This window comes from Myotis brandtii, unplaced genomic scaffold (genome assembly GCF_000412655.1).
Source record: "Myotis brandtii unplaced genomic scaffold, ASM41265v1 scaffold274, whole genome shotgun sequence".
In the NCBI taxonomy this organism is placed as follows: Eukaryota; Metazoa; Chordata; class Mammalia; order Chiroptera; family Vespertilionidae; genus Myotis; species Myotis brandtii.
The window spans coordinates 4,480,877-4,493,137 of NW_005360425.1; the positions used below are offsets into that span (position 1 = coordinate 4,480,877).

Here is a 12,261-nt window from a genome sequence, read left to right on the forward strand (position 1 = left end):
CTTTCTGTGCTAAGTGTCCCAATTACCTGAGGTAGACACTGTTGGTGCACCCCCTTGTGGGCTTTGTGCACAGTCTTGTTGTAGTTAAGCCTTGATTGTTGTAGTTATCACTGGGAGGAATTGACCTCCAGGCCAGTTGGTTGTGAGAATCAGCTGTGTCTGCAGTGGGAGGACTTCTGTGCTGGAGACACCCTTATGGGTAAACTTTATTTTAATCTCATGTTCAGATGATGCATGAGCTACTTTGCATAGGAGAAAGAGCGTTAGAAGGTCTGATTCTCATTCTCATGGTACTATTTCTACCCACTGGGTGCCTTGGAGGAATCTCTGTAGGCTTTCAGGATCGATTCTCTCTTTTGGAATGGTGGGATAATTATTCTGCCTGTACTGCTAGGTTATGGCGGAATCAAAATAAAGGTAATGCTTATGAAAACCTGTAAAACAGCAAAGTGCTGTGTATGTGTGTTCTGTTTACTGTTGTTATTTAAATGTACCTAGTAAAGATTGGTCTTTTATTGACTATAGTACTGTTATCCATCTTAATGTGACTTTTTGCCTTAGCAGCTTCTTCTGTATCTTTGTGTAGGCATAAACAGCTGGAAGATATCCTGGTTCTGGCCAAACAGTTTCATGAGACAGCTGAGCCTATTTCTGACTTCTTATCTGTCACAGAGAAAAAGCTTGCTAACTCAGAACCTGTTGGCACGCAGACTGCCAAAATACAGCAGCAGATCATTCGGCACAAGGTAGGAAGTAGTTATGGTAAATGAAAACAAAAAACTGGAATTAGAAAACTGCCTGCAACATGCTACCGCGGTTGGGCCGGGGTTAAAGTTTAAAACATGGTCAGATTATTAATTGGAGTAGTCACATCCTTGATAGATACTAATACGCTACCATCATTTAAAAAAAAAAACAGCTATTGTGTTATTTTTGCCCTTCAATAGGTAAACTTTTCGTATTGTTAATTTATTGCATCACTTGTTCATTGTTTCATGTTTACTTTTCATTTATTTTGTTTCTGTTATTCATTTTTTCCATTTGGATTTCCAGGCTCTGGAGGAGGAAATAGAAAGCCATGCAACAGATGTGCACCAGGCAGTCAAAATCGGGCAGTCCCTCTCCTCCCTGACATGTTCTGCAGAACAGGGTGTGCTCTCAGAAAAGCTAGACTCATTGCAGGCCCGGTACAGTGAGATTCAAGACCGGTGCTGTCGGAAAGCAGCCCTGCTTGAACAAGCACTGTTTAACGCTAGACTGTTCGGGGAGGATGAGGTAGAGGTGCTCAACTGGCTGGCTGAGGTTGAGGACAAGCTCAGTTCAGTGTTCGTAAAGGATTACAGACAGGATGTCCTGCAGAAACAGCATGCTGACCATCTGGTATTCACGTTTTTCATTCTTATTATTTATGTTGCCAGTTATTTTATAATTTTGATTCATGTTTCTCTTCATTTCTTTGCTTTTTTATTCCTACCATTTCAACTTTATGTACAAGTGCATACTTGTTGCTTAGAAATAAATCTATTTTCTGACAAGTCCCTGGGAATACTTGCACTTCAACTGAATCAGTAATTCTAGACGATGATCCAGAGTGTAGTCAGGGGCCATCTCAATTCCAATTCAGGTTTTACATCCTTTGGTAATGTATCTCACCCAGTTTTCATTCGAACAGAAGCTTTCATAAAACCAGATTGCCTAATAGTTCCCAAGGTTTGATTATATAGCTATAACTTTAAAAATATTTCTAGAATTTATATGATCAAATTCCTGGGATTCTGCGTCATCTTAGAAAGAATAATTTGCTCTTTTCATTTCATCAAATGAAATTCATTTCATGAGATTTCTTTGGGGATGGTAAAAATAGACAAAGCAAGGGGGGGGGTTGTTGTTGTTATTGATCATCTAAAATTCTTCTGCTTCATTGATTTCAAATATTGAAAGTTTTTAACCAGGATTTAAATCTGCCTACTTCTTGCTGACTTTCTTCTTTTGAAATTTCTGTCTTATTCTTTGTTTTGGATATAGTAGACATTTTTCTGAATTCTGCTCTACCTTTCTTAGGTTCAGGTTTGGTAGCAATAGATTGTAAAGTTGATTTAATCCTGAAACTCTTTTCATCCAGTACTAAAGAAAGCTTGCCTATAAGTATCTGATTTAATTATTTTGAATAATTAATGGTGTAACCAAAGACATAATGAAAGAGTCAAATATCTGATGTTCAAACTAAACTGGTATTCATCTCCTTACTTTAAATTTCATCTCTTAAAGGTCTCATTTCTTTCCCTTTGTCGTGCCATAGTTTTAGGATTAATGGTATTCTTTCCTTTCAGGCTTTAAATGAAGAAATTGTTAACAGAAAGAAGAATGTAGATCAAGCTATTAAAAATGGTCAGGCTCTTCTAAAACAAACCACAGGTACTTTGAAAAGTGCATCTCTTAGCACCTCTATATGTTTACAATCACATATCCAGGGAAATAGCACCCTGCATTAGCCACTTCTCTTTGGATATAGAAGTTTAGTATTCACTGATTATACTGCCATGTCCTTACCATGTGTGCTTCCCTGACCCCCCCCCCCGTCAGCCAGCAGCCTGGGTTTCTATTTCCTGCTAACCCTTTTGAAAACTAAAAGACTTTGTGTCTCACATCTGCTTATAGATGATGACTCCCCCTGTCCTCTAATATGTTGAATGCCCGCATTCACTGAAAGGTTTGGGGAACGTCTAGAAACACCTGCAGATGAACTCAGATCCTAATAATCTCAGAAGTGGCTTCTTTATTTTTTTAAAATAATTCTTTACTGTTGAAAGTATTAAATATGTCCCCCTTTCTTCAACCTGCCCCCAGCCCCCTGCCCCAGGCTTTCACCTATTGTCTGTGTCCATGGGTTATGCATATATGCATACAAAGTTGATTACCTCCCGCCCACCCACCTTCCCTCCGAGATTCCGCATTCTGTTTCATGCTTCTATGTCTCTGGATAGAAGTGGCTTCTTTATTGATTAAAACGTTTATTTCCCTCCTGTCTTAGTGTGGGATGCTAGGTGAAATCACTATCGTAGGAAGAGAGCATCTCTAAAATGTAAGCTCTGATTTGAAGAAAGGAGAATTAAGAAACTCGCTCGCCGAAACCGGTTTGGCTCAGTGGATAGAGCATCGGCCTGCGGACTGAAAGGTCCCAGGTTCGATTCCGGTCAAGGGCATGTACCTGGGTTGCGGGCACATCCCCAGTAGGAGATGTGCAGGAGGCAGCTGGTCGATGTTTCTCTCTCATCGATGTTTCTAACTCTCTATCTCTCTCTCTTCCTCTCTGTAAAAAATCAATAAAATATATTTTTTTAAAAAAAAGAAAGAAACTCGCTCATCTCTAGAAGGCGACTCCCTCATGTTCTCTTAAATATGAATAATTGTGTGTGCCTTCCCACAGGTGAAGAGGTTTTGCTTATCCAAGAGAAACTAGACGGAATAAAGACTCGCTATGCAGACATCACAGTCACTAGCTCCAAGGCCCTCAGAACTTTAGAGCAAGCCCGGCAGCTGGCCACCAAGTTCCAGTCTACTTATGAGGAACTGACTGGGTGGCTGAGGGAGGTGGAGGAGGAGCTGGCAGCCAGTGGAGGACAGTCTCCCACAGGGGAGCAAATACCCCAGTTTCAGCAAAGACAGAAGGTAAGCTGTCATTTCACACTAAAAGGAAAAGGATTCCTCTTAGAATCCTTGCATTTAAATTCTTAAGTTTTATCACTAACTCTACCTTAAATCTAAACCAAAAATGTTTGTTTGCTTCCTTTCTTATTTACTCATGGACAGTAAGACTGTACATAAAGGCAGGCCATGTGTTATATCCGAAAAAGAAAAAAAATTGAATCTCGCCGTAGCTGGTTTGGCTCAGTGGATAGAGCATCAGCCTGCGGACTGAATGGTCCCAGGTTCGATTCTGGTCAGGGACACATGCCTGGGTTGCGGGCTTGATCCCCAGTGGGGGGCGTACAGGAGTCAGCCAATCAATGATTCTCTCTCATCATTGATGTTTCTGTCTCTCTCCTCCTCTCCCTTCCTCTCTGAAATCAATTAAAAATATATATATATTTTTAAAAGATTGAATCTCAAATCCCTAGGAAGTTTGCTTTTGTATAAAACACTTTAGAATTTGCTTTCATGATTCATTTGCTAAAGCGTGCTGCATGGTTATGTTTGATTCTCTTGCAGGATCTAGTGCAGTTCTGGATGCACAGCATTAGGTACTTAAAATGCCTGAGAGTAAAGCACTGAAGTAAGGAGGAAAAAGAAAGAAGCACTGATAGTTTTATGCAAAGAGAGCTTGGCTCAAGAAGTCGTACAGACAGTTCTAAGCAGCTAAGCCTAAAATCAGGCTTGGAACAATTGAAAAATCTGAGACAATAAAAAATAAGTAAAGGAAGGAGGTCAAAGCCCTGCTGGGATATGTGGCAGAGATACCACTTTCCACCCAGCACAGCTGCTAATGTGCTTAATTTAGCAAGGTCTGGCCTGAAAACTTTTTTCCCTCCTTAGGAATTAAAGAAAGAGGTCATGGAGCACAGGCTGGTGTTGGACACAGTGAATGAGGTGAGCCGTGCGCTCTTGGAGCTGGTGCCCTGGAGAGCCAGAGAAGGGCTGGATAAACTTGTGTCGGATGCTAATGAGCAGTACAAGCTGGTCAGTGACACTGTTGGACAAAGGGTAGAGGAAATTGATGCTGCTATTCAGAGATCACAACAGGTAATGTTTATAAACACCTCTGCATTACAATATTTGGCAATGGAGATATGTGTGTGGAAGGTCACTTGGGGAAAATAAAAGGAGACATATGTACTACTATTTGTAATACTTTAAGCAATAAAAAAAAGAAAAATTAAAGTACAAAAAAAAAAAAAAGAAACACAAAACTATGACCCACATAAATATAGGCTCAGGAGTAGGAAAAATGAGATGAAGGTAAATCCAATGCAGTCCTTTCAGTGATGGGAAGTAATTGGTAAAGGTATGTAAGGATGGATTTGGTTTGACCCAAATTATTTGACCCATTTGAGCAGAGAACTTTGGGAAGAGTCTAAGTGCCTTCTCCTGTTTCTGTCTCTCTCCTCCTCTCCCTTCCTCTCTGAAATCAATTAAAAATATATATATATTTTTAAAAGATTGAATCTCAAATCCCTAGGAAGTTTGCTTTTGTATAAAACACTTTAGAATTTGCTTTCATGATTCATTTGCTAAAGCGTGCTGCATGGTTATGTTTGATTCTCTTGCAGGATCTAGTGCAGTTCTGGATGCACAGCATTAGGTACTTAAAATGCCTGAGAGTAAAGCACTGAAGTAAGGAGGAAAAAGAAAGAAGCACTGATAGTTTTATGCAAAGAGAGCTTGGCTCAAGAAGTCGTACAGACAGTTCTAAGCAGCTAAGCCTAAAATCAGGCTTGGAACAATTGAAAAATCTGAGACAATAAAAAATAAGTAAAGGAAGGAGGTCAAAGCCCTGCTGGGATATGTGGCAGAGATACCACTTTCCACCCAGCACAGCTGCTAATGTGCTTAATTTAGCAAGGTCTGGCCTGAAAACTTTTTTCCCTCCTTAGGAATTAAAGAAAGAGGTCATGGAGCACAGGCTGGTGTTGGACACAGTGAATGAGGTGAGCCGTGCGCTCTTGGAGCTGGTGCCCTGGAGAGCCAGAGAAGGGCTGGATAAACTTGTGTCGGATGCTAATGAGCAGTACAAGCTGGTCAGTGACACTGTTGGACAAAGGGTAGAGGAAATTGATGCTGCTATTCAGAGATCACAACAGGTAATGTTTATAAACACCTCTGCATTACAATATTTGGCAATGGAGATATGTGTGTGGAAGGTCACTTGGGGAAAATAAAAGGAGACATATGTACTACTATTTGTAATACTTTAAGCAATAAAAAAAAGAAAAATTAAAGTACAAAAAAAAAAAAAAGAAACACAAAACTATGACCCACATAAATATAGGCTCAGGAGTAGGAAAAATGAGATGAAGGTAAATCCAATGCAGTCCTTTCAGTGATGGGAAGTAATTGGTAAAGGTATGTAAGGATGGATTTGGTTTGACCCAAATTATTTGACCCATTTGAGCAGAGAACTTTGGGAAGAGTCTAAGTGCCTTCTCCTTAGCTAATGCCCTGGTACGAGGCAGGTGGTGATGGGAGTAGATTATACCTAGACCACAAGATCCAAATGCATCACAATCTTAGTTTGACATACTCAACTGTTTAGCATTAGATGGAAGAGGGGAGGGAACCAAGAACTATAATTACTACCAAATATGCCTACCAAAATAGCAGAGCCATCCAAAATAGTACCCTCCCAAGTAAACACAGGTGTCATATTGCACTCCATCTTTTTTCCTTCCCACTTGAAAAAGTTACTGGCTTTTCGTTGTAGCAGGAATGCACCTAATTTATATGCCATGGTATAAAAATAATATTACATGATTCCTTGGGTTCATAGTGATCAATAATTGCTTTGTGAACTACACAGAAGTTTGCTATGACTGTAAGTGCATTCCAGTATGTCTTGATTAATACCTCTAATCTTGGCCAGATAATTGAGCATAAAATTATCGTGCTTGAGAGCTTTCTTTTCTTTTTAAATATTAGTGTAGATTGGCAGAGTTGAAGAGGAAGAGATAAAAGATTCAAGGACCCAGATCAAACAGCAGTCAAGTAGAACATGTTCTTAGTTTTTCTTTGTCACTTCTTAACTTTTTAAAGGTTTGCTTTTCCAGCTGAGTGAGTACTTCCAAGTTAACTTGACTCAGCTGTCTGCTGCCATGTTAGTTTATATTTAAACATGACCAAAACTATTCATTGTATGGCTAGGAAGAAGGATTGACAGAAAGAGCACGGCCTCATAAAAGCAGATTAGAAGTATATTTCTTTTTAAGAGTGTCAATTTCCATTGTTGTTTCTAGCTGTAGGACCACTAACTAGGTTCTGTAACTTCTTTCTAAAGAAGTTGAAATAGGATCAACTCATATTTGTTGAAGTATAAGCAATTCTAAATTTTCTGCATCTTGATTTGAATTCTAAGAAGGCCGGCCCTTGGCTCTATATAACATGGTCATTTTTTTTTCAACATGTCTATTAGTATGAGCAAGCTGCTGATGCAGAACTAGCTTGGGTTGCTGAAACAAAACGGAAACTGATGGCCCTTGGTCCAATTCGCCTGGAACAGGACCAGACCACAGCCCAGCTGCAGGTACAGAAGGTAAGTGTAACACTGACGTATCCATTGTGTCCTGAGCTAGTATAATCCACCTAGCTTAGAGTGACTAGGAGAGAGTGTCTGACTACTGTTGCAAGTCAAGTGGAATGATGCAATGTCATGATGGTGGATAGAGATTAATTCTATAAATATTTGGTTAGGATGAGGAAAAGATTTTTTGCTTTGCAAAAAGGTAGAAATAAGCTCATTAATCTAGGAAAGGTTAATAATTTTATGAATGATTTTCATGAGGGAAGATATTTTTGTAAGCTATTAAAAGATAAGCATTGAATATGTGTGGCTAGGCAGAGTGTCAAACTAGACAAGAACAATTTTTGATGTGGCTTTTTTAAGCGAATTTTTCATAGGAGTGTAACTTCACTGACACAGGCTTGGGATCCTTTTACTTCTTGATTTTAATTGTAATTTACTTTTCTCAAAGGCTTTCTCCATTGACATCATTCGACACAAAGATTCAATGGATGAACTCTTCAGTCATCGTGGTGAAATCTTTGGCACATGTGGAGAGGAGCAAAAAGCTGTATTACAGGTGAATTGCATTTTGTTTTTTCACCATATTCTTGTCTTGATTACCGTGAATTAGAGGTACAGTTGTGGAATTATACTTTAAGAAGTTTAAGTTACAGCTTTTTTCCTCCATTACTAATAATGGTGTTAAACACCTGCTTGATGTTCTGGGGAATTCAGACTCAACCCTGTGCTCACAAATGTCTAAACAGCCATACTGTATAATGTGAAATACGTTGCAAATCCATCTTTTTTAATCAGGGGAATTGCTACTTATCCTCAGTCCATAATGAGTGACTTTGAGTTACCTTTCAAAAATCTATGATAGGTTTTTTTGAAATCATATGCAGATATTAATTTTTTCTTCGGGTCCTAAAGATTACACCCATTTCTAAAAGCTTGGCCACAAGTTAGTTTGTACGCCAGTTTTATTTTATTTTTATATAGGGTACAGGTAACCCAAACATACAGCGCATAAATCCAGGTTTGTGGAGACTTTTTTTTCAGTTACAGTTTACATTCAATATTATTTTTTATTAGTTTGAGGTGTACAGCATAGTTGATAGACAGTCATACTTTAAAAGTGTTCCCTCAATATTTTCAGTACCCACCTGGCACCATACATACTATTATAATAGTATTAACTGTATTTCCTATGCTGTACTTAATACCCATGACTGTTTTATAATTACCAATCTGTACTTCTCAATCCCTTCGTTCTTTCACCCAGTCTCCCACCTCCCCTCCCCACTGGCAAACATGAGTCTCTTCTAAGTCTGTGAGTCAAGTCTGTTTCTATCTTGTTTATTTATTTTGTTATTAATTCCACATATAAGTGAAATCATATGATATTTGTCTTTCTCTGATTTCACTTAGCATAATACCCCCCAGGTTCGTCCATGCTGTCGCAATGGTAAAATTTCATTCTTTTTGTATGACCGAGTGATAGTCCATTACATATATGTACCATAGCTTTTTTATCCACTCATCTATTGATGAGCACTTGGTTGCTTCTATATCGTGGCTATTATAAATAATGCTGCAGTGAACATAGGGATGGATATATTCTTTAGAATTAGTGTTTTAGTTTTATTCTGATAAATTCCCAGAAGTGACATCACTGGGTTATAAGGCAGTTCCATTTTTTAATTTTTTGAGGAACCTCTGTACTGCTTGTGGAGACTTTTTTATCAGAGGAAAAAAGGCAAGTTAAACTTCATGGGCAAAGACTCCATCATAGCCCCTGAGATGTTCAGTCTTAAACTGATGCATTATAATAATGTATATCTAAAGTTGTAAAAGGTTATTCACTAAAAGGTTAATTTTGCTGTGTTGTGCTTTTTTACTGTATTCGAAATAACTTTCCTATTTTAAAAATTATACAAGTAAGACGTATATGTTTGATAGGAAAGTTAGAAAATTAAGATAAATATAAAGAAAATAAAAATCACTTGCAATCTTACTAGATTAGTTCATATATTTTAACGTTTTGTTATTTATTTCTTTAGACTTTTTAATGTATATGTACCTACTTTTTTTGTTGTTCATAGGAAAAGACGGAGTCTCTAATACAGCAATATGAAGCCATTAGTCTGCTCAACTCAGAGCGTTATGCCCGCCTTGAGCGGGCACAGGTCTTGGTGAACCAGTTTTGGGAAACTTATGAGGAACTCAGCCCCTGGATTGAGGAAACTCGGGTATTGATAGCACAATTGCCTCCTCCGGCTATTGATCATGAGCAGCTCAGGCAACAGCAGGAGGAAATGAGGGTAAGGAGTATGCCTCATTTTATTTAATTGCAGAACTGAAAATGGGCTCCATGATCTATTCAAGTTTATATTATGAAATTCTTAATCAGAATTTCTCTGCATAATAAAAATACATATCTGAATTTATTTTTTTGTCCTTTAATATGAATCAGGAGATATCAGGAACCTGGGTATTGCAGAAGTAAACAAAGAACTAAGTAAACATCAAGGGAATTTAACATCTTTCCAATGACAATGGGGTGTTGTTAGACTTAGGGTGTGGTTGGTGCTCTTTCCATTGGTTAGGCCCCAGCTGGAGTGAGTGAGAGCCAGGAAGGACTGTCACAAAGCATTTCTGCAAGTAGGTAAGGTGAAAGGGAGATTTGTGGACACATTAAGGAATGCTATGACCACATTAAAAAGATACTTTTTAAATGTTTATTTTATTTGGTTTATGGCTTGTGCTTATTCCTATCTCTGTATTCCTGTAAGTGGAAGGATGTAAACCAGAAGTAGCCAGCAGTAAAGTCAAGGAGAGGTTGGATATCAGAAATGTTGCTATTTGTGGCTTGTCCTGCTTAGTATCTCTGTCTTGGGAGGAAGACAGATATTAAACCATGGAAATTACAATTACTACATTTAAATATTTATGAGTACAGAAGATGGTGGGATAAATTTGTATTGGAGGGTGAGAGAGAGAGAGAGGATGTGGCCTGGGAAGGCTTCCAAGTGATGGGACATCTGAACTGGGTTTTAACAGTTGAGAGAATCAGGTAGTGTCAGATCCCAAGACTTAGGTGTTTTTCCCCCTCCGTAAATGATGAAATGCTGGGACTTAATTATTTGGTTTGTTTTTTCAAAGTTGATATGAGCTCTGATCAAAGCACTTAAGCGGGGGGGAGGGGGGGGGGAGAGAAGGACACATATGTAATAACTTAATAAAGAAAAAACATACTATTGGAAACCTAAAAAAAGCACTTAAGCAAATAAACTGGTATAAAAAAATGCTTATTTTAATCCATATTTCTTTAAATAGCAACTAAGGGAATCCATTGCCGAACACAAACCTCATATTGATAAACTGCTAAAGATAGGCCCTCAACTAAAGGAGTTAAACCCTGAAGAGGGTGAAATGGTGGGAGAAAAATACCAGAAAGCAGAAAACACATATGCCCAAATTAAAGAAGAGGTGCGCCAGCGGGCCCTGGCTCTGGACGAGGCTGTTTCCCAGTCAGCTCAGGTACGTGTGTGTCTTAAAGTCATATAACCTTCAACGATCCTTTAGTCTGAGCAAGATGTTTCTATATCAGATACATCTCCATGCTCAGGAGTGTCTAGACCAGCAGGCTGGTGGTACATTACCAGAGACTAGGAACCTTTGTTGGTCTGCATTTTTATTGCAAGGATCATGAGTATGCTGGCGCTGCAAGGAGGATAAAATGCGTCTCAGTTGGTACATATTGTCTGCTGATAGTTTCCTTGAAAATTTTATATTGTGATGATCCTTTAGCAGGGATAGTCCTGGGTAAATTCACCCTGAAGCCTAAAGAAAAGTCATATTCCTGTTGGACCTGTTATTTCGAGACTTAGAAGACAGTGCATTAGATCTCTTACTCAGGAGGCCACCAGCTAGCTCCTAACTCAAGGAGAGATGCTTGGGGAGAGAGAAGTAAGAGGCAGAGAGAAAGAAACCACAGTGGAGCAGTGGGGTGGAAGCATGTAACTACATACTGTTTAACTAATATATTACTGTTAGTAGTACTTTGTGATGTCTGGGTATTTTATTCCTGTTTAGTCAATATTCTTGGTTAATATTTGTACTTATTCAAGTTTCTCCCCCCCACCTTCCGTCCCATCTCCCACTCACATTGTGGAATGTGTTACTTTGTGTTGTTGCTGCCTGCTCCTGTCTTCCCCACATCGTCACATTTCATTGTTGTGTTGACCGCGCCCACCATTACAGATTGCAGAGGTAAGGTACTCACCCCCACTGGGATTAGGGTATTTTTATGAAGCTGAGAATTGAGGATTACCTATCAGGAAATTTCCCTTTACTTCAGTGGGATGCATTTTATTAGTGCAGTTTATTATGTCAGTTTCATTTGGGATGGAACCTAGAAGTGAGGGAGTGATGAGAAGTGATTTTGTTAAGAAAATCCCACCATGTATTTCTTTATAGGACACTTACAGTTGTTAAGACTTATTCTGATTAATGAATCCAGAGTTGGTTTTAGATAGCTTTTTTTTTAGGGGGGCCAGCTTACCTGTTTTGCCCCTCTTTCTCCTCTCTCTGCTTCAGATTGTAACTGAAATTTTACAATTATAGTCATGTTACTCAAAGTACCAGAAAAGTGAAAAGGTAGTTATTCTTTTTGAAAAAGGTTAGATTTGGCCTTCCTTAATTACCTTTCATTGTGCCAACATTTTCCTTTCTCACTGTCACATATGCTGGTTATTAAATTGCATGCTATAATAATTTTAACTCCAAGACATTGAGCATATTGAGTTCCCCATTCATTTACATAGTTGGTGGAGGGCATCTAACTTGTTGGTCTAACCTATTGCATGCAACTATCATCTGAGATGTTGACACACTGAGTCTCACCAGTTTCATAGTGTTGTCTCTTTCTCGTCACATTTCTGGTATATTACTTTTTTTATTCTCAAAATAAACATTTATTTTCTTGTTCTAATGGGCCAGCTCTGGTGTACTATGCCCAAACCAGTTAGCCAACCCCAACAGCC

General features: G+C 38.7%; 1 protein-coding gene across 21 annotated transcripts in view; it reads left to right on the forward strand.

Annotated features, from left to right (window-relative positions):
• The window catches only part of MACF1 (microtubule-actin crosslinking factor 1), a 344,123-nt gene that overhangs the window by 292,708 nt on the left and 39,154 nt on the right, over positions 1 to 12,261 (forward strand). For 17 of the 21 annotated variants that reach the window (XM_014541584.1, XM_005868634.2, XM_014541591.1 and 14 more), the window contains 10 exons: positions 587 to 746; positions 1,054 to 1,380; positions 2,331 to 2,415; positions 3,428 to 3,669; positions 4,534 to 4,740; positions 7,124 to 7,243; positions 7,683 to 7,790; positions 9,319 to 9,537; positions 10,553 to 10,756; positions 11,480 to 11,488. In XM_014541584.1, the coding sequence (XP_014397070.1) occupies positions 587 to 746; positions 1,054 to 1,380; positions 2,331 to 2,415; positions 3,428 to 3,669; positions 4,534 to 4,740; positions 7,124 to 7,243; positions 7,683 to 7,790; positions 9,319 to 9,537; positions 10,553 to 10,756; positions 11,480 to 11,488 (1,681 nt within the window). The remainder of the gene's footprint in view (positions 1 to 586; positions 747 to 1,053; positions 1,381 to 2,330; positions 2,416 to 3,427; positions 3,670 to 4,533; positions 4,741 to 7,123; positions 7,244 to 7,682; positions 7,791 to 9,318; positions 9,538 to 10,552; positions 10,757 to 11,479; positions 11,489 to 12,261) is intronic. The other 4 variants (XM_014541592.1, XM_014541575.1, XM_014541587.1 and 1 more) reach the window with 2 other exon arrangements.